The sequence below is a fragment of the Homalodisca vitripennis genome, chromosome 5, assembly GCF_021130785.1.
Source record: "Homalodisca vitripennis isolate AUS2020 chromosome 5, UT_GWSS_2.1, whole genome shotgun sequence".
In the NCBI taxonomy this organism is placed as follows: domain Eukaryota; kingdom Metazoa; phylum Arthropoda; class Insecta; order Hemiptera; family Cicadellidae; genus Homalodisca; species Homalodisca vitripennis.
In genome coordinates, this window is record NC_060211.1 from 65344799 (window position 1) to 65355460 (window position 10662).

The following is a 10662-nucleotide window of genomic DNA, read 5'->3' on the forward strand; positions in this document are numbered from 1 at the left end:
AATTGTCCAGAATTTTGATACAAAAACATCTATAAACAATGCCTTAAAGCAGAGTGAACTAGGAAATTATATCGATCGTTAATGAGTACGTTCCATAAAAAATTGCATGTAAACCATACTCACACACACACACAAACACACACACACACACACACACACACACACACACACACACAATTAGAGAAAAACTAAGAAATTCGTAGAAATATAAAAAGCCATTTGATATAATACCCGTGAATCTGCTTCTCACATTGACTGATGAACAGCATCTCCTCCACGGCCTGTGGTGCGGACGGTATAAATATTGTGATGGTGAAGAGTCTCAGTCCTTTCTGTGTTGGTGTTATCACTAACCTAGTAAATAGATGCCTGGTGACTGGCTGCTTTCCTGATTCTTGGAATCGAAGTATTGTCTTGCCTCTGCCAAAGTCTCACAATCCTTCATTACCCTCTCACTTCAGACCTATCTCGATTCTTCCAGTGGTCTCCAAAATATTAGAAAAGATAGTAGTTGAACAAGTTTCATCCTTTATAGAACAAGAACATGTCTTGCCTGAACATCAATCTGGTTTCAGAAAGGATTTCAGCACTTCCTCTGCTCTTGTGGATATTCTTGATGACATGTATTCTGCAGTTGATAGGAATCTCTGCTATACCTTGACGTCTTTAGATTATTCAGAGGCGTTTGACTCTGTCAATCACCGAATGCTCATCGCAAAACTTAGATTTTATGGGTTTGATGATGCCTCTGTAAGATTCTTTGCATCTTATTTGCGAATCTCTTTGCCGACCGTTGCGCATGCGCCGACATAGCAGCTGTGATGAAAATGTGTGTCTCGTTTTTAATTTAATTTAATTGGTTATAGTGTTTTGTTTTATATGACTTTCTTGGTACGGGTTTTATTTTACGTTAATACAAACCCAACAAAGTGAGGTCGATGCTGGAATGAGAGTGAGTAATGTAAAAAATTTATTGCAATTCTAACCTCACTGGACTAACAGTCAAGCACGAGACGACTAATATTCGTGTCTACGCTGTTTAATTCAAGCTACACGCACCGTATATACTAGTATTAATACGACCCATCTTCAAGTCATCTGTAGAAGCGGGGTATCGACTCGTACTGATAACTTAGAGATCCTCGGATCGAATTCCAATTGGAGCATTAACTTTTTGTTTTTCCAATTATAATTATTTATTATTTTAATCAACATTAATTGTTTTTGTTGCTAAATTAGACACTACTGTGAATTTTTTAATTTCATATTTTGAAAAATGGTAATGACAAGAAGTCAGTACCAATCCAGTGTTATTGCGACAGCATGGAAGAGTTGCTGATAAAACTCAGTTCAGCATTAAATTCTGTTGCCTCTAACAATCCTGATTTAGATTTACATGAGATAGTCTGCTCATGCATAAGTTTGACTGTCTCAGTGCTGATTCAATAAGCCAGCGTGATGCCCTAGAGGCCTCTGAGAGTGAAATACAATCATTAATATCGAAACTTGGGAGTGAAAAGGAGTTAAGGGTTAAAGAAATGAACAATTCATTCAAAATTCAGGACGATGTGAATGAAGGGGTAGTTACTCTTCAGTGTAAAAATTAGCCACTTGGAGACAAGACTTCGGGACTGTGTAGCACAATGTCGAAATGCTGAATCTGCTACAAACATAGCTTTAAGTAACTTAAAACTTGAAAAGGAAAAGTATATGGACCTTATTGAACGAAATAAAACCTTGAGCGGTATTGTTACCTGAAGCAAACAATACACTGAGTGTCCTTGGTTGTAAGGTTTCATCCTTGAAGAGTAGTAAGAGTGAACAATCGTGGAGTAAGGACAAGTGGACTGATGACGACACGCTCAAGTATTATTTTGAGACTTTGTCAACAAGTGTCAAAAATCAGGAGGAAATAGTTTTCCTGGGACCCTCTCAAACACACATGTTAAAACTAAGTAATCCAGATATCATTGAAGCTAATTTTAAGCAACTTACATCATCTGTCTTAAAGTACATTTTTTGTTGTGTCAATAACTCAACTAGTACTAATGAAGACTCTGGCGGTCATTGGACACTTTTATTCTGTGACGTAAAGCTTCTAAAGCTTACCATTTTGACTCGATGGCCGGTTCAAATGCGCACTCTGCAGTTAAGCTAGCGAAAAATATTAAAATCAATGCTAATGATGTAGTGGAAGTGCCTTGTTTTCAACAAACAAATTCATTTGAATGTGGACTAAATGTTCTGGTGAACGCTAAACAGATCTTGCAGTTTTTTTGTCTTGACAATTCAGTTGGGATTACACGGGCATGCTCGTCCGATCTGCTCCAAGAAGACACAGATTAAAGTTCCTAAAAAACAGTAAAATCCAAAAAATAGTAAAAGGCATGTTCAACAAAATCGTGAAGCTTTATCAAACAAACAAAATCATGAATGGACAACTGTAAAATCCAATCCTAAGCGCAGAAACGGACGGGTGTGTTTGGGTTTTCCTGATATCATTTGTAGAAACAAGTTCAATGTATTGAGCGTAACTAAAAGGGTCCTGTTATCTTTACTGATATGAATGTTTGTAAACAAACTGTTCAGACTAGGGCAATAAAAGATTTGCAATCTGATAAAACATATGGTTCTAAACGTAAGACACGTTTCAATACAAATAGACGTAAGGGTATTGATTTAAATTATTGTAAGCGTAAGCTTGTACACAAAGAAGCCGAGTCCGGTCCTGTGGGTACATCCCCCTCAGATGTTCGTGTCAGCAGCGAAGTAGCCGCAATACCTGTTCTCCCTGTTACACGAAACCGAACTGACACTAGCGATAGCAAACCTAGTTCTAAGAATGTGTTAGTGTTAGGTGATTCAATGATTCGACACGCTATTCCATGTACTCTTAGCGAAGAAGTGATCCTGGAATGTCGCCCAGGCGCTAGAATAACTGATTTAAAAGAAGTATTGTTGAGCTATGTGAATCACAGGTTTTCAGTTATACATATTCATGTGGGCACGAAAAATCTGAGGAGAGGTTACAGGGGAGGTCCAGGATACAACGGGGGTCACGGCAAGCGCGAGGCTCTTCACGACATGGCTGATTTGCTGTTTACGACTAAGAAAAATTTTCCAAATTCCAAAGTTTTCGTAAACAGCATAATTATTCGATCCGACATTAGCTATCAAGCCCTCCATGACTTTAACGTTCAACTTGGCTTGATGTGTAATAATTTTGGAGTCATGTTTGTGGAGGCCAACTGCTGGGTGTCGAGGAGGCACCTCGCCCGGGATGGAAGACACCTTAACAGGGAGGGCGGCGTCTCGCGGCTGAGTTCTCTGTTTGGAGCGCTGATCCCTGCGAGTCTCCGTGTGATGGAGGACTCGGTGGCGAGCGTCAGCCAAGAAATTGTATTCTCGCCCCTGAGGGTGTGCCCGGACCCGGTCTCTCTTCCACTACTGGAAAAGAGTTCGGGGTCGGGTTACGCGCCTGAGTCGGGAAACGAGCAGATCGAAGCTTGTGTTTTGCGCACCTAAATATGCGCTCTTTATGCGCTCTTTAAACACGGGTTTCGAGGAGATGTCATCATTTATAGATGACTTTTATTTGGATTTGTTTGGAGTATCAGAAACTTGGCTCAGTCCGAGCACCCCTTCTGACCATTACGAGATACCTGGATACACGCTTTTGAGAGCTGACCGAATAGTAGGAGCCGGAGGAGGTGTGGCTCTTTACATTAAAGAAGGTTTGACTTTCGAGAGAAAGAATATACCTAGCGTGGATCCAGGCATAGAATTTATCTCTGTAGTCCCTAAAATAAGGGGCATTAAGCTCGCCGTTGCCATAGTGTACAGGCCGCCTAGTGTTAGTAGTACCTGCCTCGACTCCTTCTTTCAGGCACTGTTTTCGGACATCGCAGTTGAAGTGGACTCAGTCATATGCTTGGGTGATAAAAACATCAATTTGTTGTCAAGTCACTGTCAAGAAGTCAAACATCTCCGTCGCCTGTTAAAAATGACAAATAGCGTACAACACATAACGGAACCTAGTCGAGTTACTGCCACATCATCCACACTGATAGATCATATAATAAAAAATAAAGCGACTCACCTTGAAACGTGTGGGGTGATTGATGCTTCGAGTATTTTAGATCACAGGAATATGAAAATTACTGACCATAAACTCATTTACTGCAGTCTAATGTGTAGAAAAGAAAAAGCCGTTGCCAAGTTTGTAACATATAGAGATTTTTCAAAGTTTGACATTGAGGGTGCATTAGCCAGGCTGAGTAAAGTAAAATGGGAATGTACCTATGAAATGACGGAGGTGAGATGTATAAATAGTTTTATTGCTTCAAATGTGAGAAGTATTTTTGATTCTTTGGCACCCTTGGTGACAAAAAGAATAACGAAGAAGAAAGCACCACGGAGAAATAAGGAATTTATGGACTTAACAAAATTGAAGAATAAGTTACGAAAAAAATTTGCAAAGACTAAACAAGAGCGTGATTGGATAGAATATAAAAATATTAGAAATAGATTAAACGGTGTTGTACGCAAAGAAAAAAAGGATTTCCTTGTTGAAAAACTGACTGACTGTAAGGATTCTAAGGGGTTTTGGAAGTGCCTGAAGCAGAGTGATATAGTGAAGAAAAAGAGCAAAAACCACCTCCCAGCAGATATAAATGTGAATGAAATAAATAAATATTTCTCAAATACGTGTTCCTTTTATGAAGCAGACGTATAACTGATAAACAATTACTATCGACAGACGCGTGGGGACTTATAATTTTGTTTTTAGAAGAATATTAGAGGACGAAGTAAAGTCGGCTATAAATGAGATCACCTCCAGGGCAGTTGGAGTAGATGACATAAGTATGTTAATGATAACAGCCGTTAGTCCATATGCCATTGGTGCTATCACCCACCTAATGAACAAATCGTTGTCAACTGGTGAGTTTCCCAAAGAGTGGAAAACAAGTATTGTTCACCCTTTGTCAAAAAAAACCTAACCCGAAAGATGTCAATGACCTGAGGCCAATATCTATACTACCAGCTATGTCGAAAGTCCTTGAAAAATTAGTAACTAGGCAAATTTTTGAATACGTAAACGCAGAACGATTGCTCCCTAAACTGCAGTCAGGATTCAGAAGAAACCATAGCACCTGCACTGCGTTGATGAATATGTTTGCAGACTTGTTTGAGGCGAGGGATAGAGGCAGGTGTAGCTCTGTAGTTATGCTTGACTACTCTCAAGCCTTCGACTTCATAAGCCATGAATTACTGCTTGCAAAATTAAAATATCTGGGCTTTCAAGACGATGCAATTGCCTGGGTTGTCTTATTTCGAAAACAGAGAACAGGTGACTAAGATGGGTTCCGAAGTCTCACATCCCCTCGAGAAATCGAGAGGAGTGCCGCAGGGAAGTTGTCTGGGCCCTCTTTTGTTTACCCTTTATACAGCCGACCTACCCGATTGTGTGTCACTGTAACGTGCATGCGTATGCTGATGACTGCCAATTGCATCTTTCTTATGAGCTGAACTCAATCGACCAGGCTATTATGGCAGTCAATTCTGATCTTTTGAGAATAAGTCAATGGTCGATAAGGCACGGTCTCAAATTGAATGTTGACAAATGCACAGTAATCCATGTTGCACCTCCCACCATGATCCAACGTGTCGTTGAGGCAGCTGTGCAAGTCAAACTTGGTGACGAGTTGCTAAGGGTGAGTGACGCTGTCAAGACTTTGGGCGTGGTGCTTGACAGTGATCTCACCTGCTCTGACCATATCACTTATGTTTCTCAACAGGCTTTGGGGAGGCTTAGAGGTCTGTACAGATACCGAACCAAGCTAAGCTCCAACTGGTACAATCAATAATTCTGTCAGTGCTATATTACTGTTTTCCTGCATACGGCAATAGCATCACGCATGATGAAATGAGCCGTATTCAAAGACTGCAGAACGCAGCTGTCCGTTTTGTTTTCAGCCTCCGTGGACGGGAGCATGTGTCTGCATTTCGGGATGCTGCCGGACTTTTGCCAACACAAGCCGTATCCAGGATGCAGACTTGCACTCTAGTCCACCGTGTGCTGGCGGCGCGGGAGCCGTGGTACCTGGTGGATAGACTTGTGACCCGGGGGGAGGTTGCTCTCCGTGGTACCCGACAGGACGCGCTACTGCATTTTGCAAGGGTTAGGCTTGAGGTGGGAAGGAGAGGGTTCTCCTACTTCGGGCCTAAACTTTATAATGATCTCCCCCTTGACCTCAAGCAGCTATCGGTCTCGGCTTTCAAAAAGAGACTGAAGCAATAACAGTCTCACATGTATAGATAGTTTATTTTATTTGTTATTTCATATAAGTTTTGATATTATTTTGATTGTGTGTTAATTATTTTCTTACTCTTGTTGTCAGTTTTGAATTTGTGTTGAATATGTTTTAATTGTTATTTTTAGTGTAAGTTCTTTGACTAGGAGTTGTGCTGTAAAGCAGTATTGAGCTGATGTGTCACTCGTCAATAAAGACATTTTTATTTATTTATTTATTTAAGTAGAAGATCTCAAATCACCAAAATTGGTAATGATTCCTCTAACATAATGCACAGCTCTGGTGGAGTTACACAGGGCAGCTGCCTCGGTCCTATTTTGTTTTCCATCTGTACGTCTGATCTTGCCGACACGATAAGGTTTTGTTCCCTGCACTCATATGCTGACGATTGCCAGCTATTGCTTCCTTACCCATCCTCAGAAGCAAAAACGGCACTAACAAAAATTAACAATGATTTGTCAAAAGTGCTAATGTGGTCGGAAAGAAATGGGTTGGAGTTAAACCCAGATAAATGTACAATTTTAAATCTGAGATTTAATAATGCCGGCCAATCTCTTCCCAGTGACGTCATGTTGAACAACTCGCCCCTGCCTCTCAGTGAAACTGTTAAGATTCTGGGTGTTAAAATAGACTCACAACTAGAGTTTACAAGTCATGTAAAATATATATATATATATATCAGAAGGTCAGTTTGTAGATTGAGGATTGTTTGCAGGCTGATGTCGTTCCTGCCGGTGTCAGCTAAGCTCCAGATTGTCAAGTCATTGATATTACCTTTAATATATTATGCTCTCCCTGCATTTCGAAATAGTTTGACCTAAGAAAAATTATTAATTTTAACAAAGTTAGAAAACAGAGCCATAAGATTTGTGTATGGTTTGAGGAAATATGACCATATCAGTTCTTATCGTAAATTGGCTCAAATTCCATCAATACAGGACACTTGCAAAATTCAAACTGTGTCTCTTGTCCACAAGGTACTGACAACCAGTAGGCCAACATATCTAAAAAATAAATTAGTTGCCCTGTCAATAATCAGGGAGCGTAAGACAAGACAGGACGCCCTGCTGGCGGTGCCGCGCGTGCGCCTTGAAAGAGGGAAAAAGGGCTTTTCTCACTTCGGTCCCCAGCGGTACAACGGCCTGCCGCCTGAAATGAAATATTTAAGTATGAGGGCGTTTAAAGAGAAATTTAAAAAAAATGTTAGCATAAGGAATATTGTTAAATTATTTTAATTTTTATTGTTTGGTTGTACATTGTATGTTTAGTTTATACATGACCTGAGTTATTTTGTAAAACAACATCAATGTTGAAAATCGCTCATGAATAAAGGCCTTTTTATTTATTATTTATTTATTTATTGTTAAAATATCTACGACAAAACTTTTGTGTGCACATTTTGTCACACTCTTTAACTGCACTAAAAAAATCACTCCAAATTCTTTTAATTCTACATACGTTAGCTGTTAAGCCTGAGTTTACATACTTCATTATTCGTTTAAAACATGTTCGGTGTTTTTTGTTTATGTTGGAAACAGTCGATATTGTATCACACGAAATGTTATACACAACCAGCCATGTAGCCTTCCAGTAGTAATGCTATCACGCTGCTAATGGACTATCGAAATTGCCAGGTTAACTGCATTAGGTCTGCCGCAACTCTACCACACCGTGTCATAAATACTTTAATGTTTGTACCAGTGAAGTCCATGATGCATTTCAAAGTTATCAATTCTGCAACTTAATAATTTGTACACTTTTAGGAAATATATTAAAGAGAACTCCTTGATATTTTTATATAACCTAAAAAAGAAACTGTTTTTATAAATTAGCAAAATTTTTTGTTCTATCCGAATATATTAATCATGAAATATAGCAAAAGTGGTGTTTTATTTTTATTTTGTTCTTAAATGAAAATATTCCCAGGGAAATTTATATTATAATTATTATTGTTCATAGATCATTATAAATAACTTCAGCTTACAGGGTCTCATGCTTGTGAGTTCATCTATACCATATTACCCAAATGAACCAATGCATAATTATTTTACACAAACAATACCTATATCATTGGTAAGCATGAGTTCAAAAATATGTTTAAGATTATACTAAAATTATTGAGATCATAAAAAATTAAATGTTAATAATTATATCGCAATGTTCTGTATATTTTCCATATAATAATATAGTATATTTTTCTATCTAGTTTGTTCAGAACATATGTCTCTTATTAATTAAAAAAATTGGAAAAAATAGGGCTATAATTAATTGTAACTTATATATCATGATTTACAGCTAAGCAGGATTTAAATTTAAAATTTTATTAATATACCACAAAGGTCGATATAGGGGTATCGTGAATCTTTGGGTATATTAATAATTAAATAAACTATTGAAATTATTATCCTTCTTTTAATTTGGTATAAGCATAAAACCTGGTTTTCTTGTAAGTAATAAAAATCTTTTTTATGAAAAAAAGAAAGAATTGATCGTCAGCTCCAACAGTTTTGATTATATTGAAATAGAAGGTTGTAAAAGGGGCTAAAGAAATGTTTTTAAAATAAATTTTAGACCTATTATTTAGCTGAAAACAGGTAAATATGAAGTTTCAGTCTTCATATCTGGTTAGCTGACGAGATTATAACTATTACATATTAGTGTGATGGTTGGATATAAGGGTTTGAAAATGGCAAGCATGTCTTAAAGGAAAGGTAATGTTTCTTGTATGTGCTCTTTTGATACTAATCTAATGTAAAAAAAATTGCTTAGCACATGATAAATACATATTCTTGGGGATAAAATAAATTGTGTGATTGTGCAATTCTAAATGTATTTGGTTTCCAGACTATAAGAATGAACGTTGCCATCTGATTCTTAACAGCCTGGTCTTATCCAAAGTATCCAGATTTGTTTCAATAACTATAGTATGCTAATTAAACAAGTTTAGAAGTATGAAGCTTAATTATCTAACGGATTGCAATATTTAAAAGTTAATTAGCTCAACTACTAAAATACGTTCATGTTTGCTCATTTTAATCACGAGCTTCTGTGAGAATATTTTCAGAAAACTAACTTCAATGTATCTAACTAATTGGAAGATGCAGCATTGTACGTTAATGCAAGGTATAATGAGCATTGAATTACCAGGCATGATAATTGAGTGCAGTGTGCTCTATAGCAGAGAGCATGGTACATCAGACAAGGAGTGGGTGGCCACAGAATGCAATATCTGCTACACTACTATTTTTACTGTTATAATATATTGCACTAAATGTTATATATTTTAGTGTAGTTACTATAGAGTACATTACTTAACGTTGATGAGGATATTTAAAGGCTTTAATAATGTTGTTAATATTTCTTTTTTATTTATACACAAGAAAGGAAACACTTTTGACATAAGAGAGAATCGCTCTTCATGTACCTCGTTTTTAAAATTGGACAGAGTAAAGACTTTATCCTATTATACTGAAAACGGAAATATTATTTTATTAACTCATTTAAAAGATACGTACCCTAACATTAATTAGATATAACTGCAAAGTTATATGAGAAGTGGCATGGACATGGTTTCACTTATAAAATTTAAAACCACCGTTTACGGCTTTATCTGGTTAAGTAGTTTAAATTATATTATTAAAATACGCTAATCACATTTCTTTTATGTACTTTCTGTATAAAATTTTCAATATTTTACTATTTATTATATTCATTTGTTAGTAGTTTATAACTCAGCCACAGTAAATTTAAATTAGAACTTTATAAAGATTATTTAATACAAGCGTTATAATTTAAGTACATTCAATGACAAGGGAGACGGAAACATGTAATATCAACCATCGTATATTCGGAAAACTGTTGAGTACAAATAAAAGGCCACTAAACTATAAAATAAAAAATAAAACAATGATAAACATGGTTGGACGTCATTTTAATGCAACTTAATATGCATTAGTACTTCGAATAGGTTGAGGTAATAGGATGAAATGCTCCCAGATTTATGCAGGTACTGATTAAATAACATTAGGTGTAGTTGGCTAAATATAATTTAATATTAACATATATGCACTAAATGTAACATCTATTAATTTCAGAAATATTTGATATTGAACAATCAAACAAGGAACAAGCTTTGTTTTGTTCTGTTTTTTTATATTACAAAAGTATAAATACCCCAGTGTTGTAGTGGGAACATTCCTATTCTATATTAGTGATTCAGAAATCGCTCCTGCGGGATTCCTTCGAACTTGACATAAAACAAGGCTGACTAACATTTAGAAGTAGTTTTAGTATAATGTCCATTATGTGAGGTAAACAGATGCTTAAGAACATAAAACAACTCATAATA

General features: G+C 36.8%; 1 protein-coding gene across 1 annotated transcript; it reads left to right on the plus strand.

Annotated features, from left to right (window-relative positions):
• The first annotated feature begins 5926 nt into the window (after positions 1-5926).
• On the plus strand, positions 5927-6301 carry LOC124363494. Its single transcript, XM_046818743.1, has one exon. The coding sequence runs from the start codon at positions 5927-5929 to the stop codon at positions 6299-6301; it is 375 nt and encodes a 124-aa protein (XP_046674699.1).
• Positions 6302-10662: the final 4361 nt, after the last annotated feature.

Coding starts and splice junctions, on each gene's coding strand:
- LOC124363494 (XM_046818743.1), top strand. CDS start 5,927: ATGAGCCGTATTCAAAGACTGCAGAACGCAGCTGTCCGTTTTGTTTTC.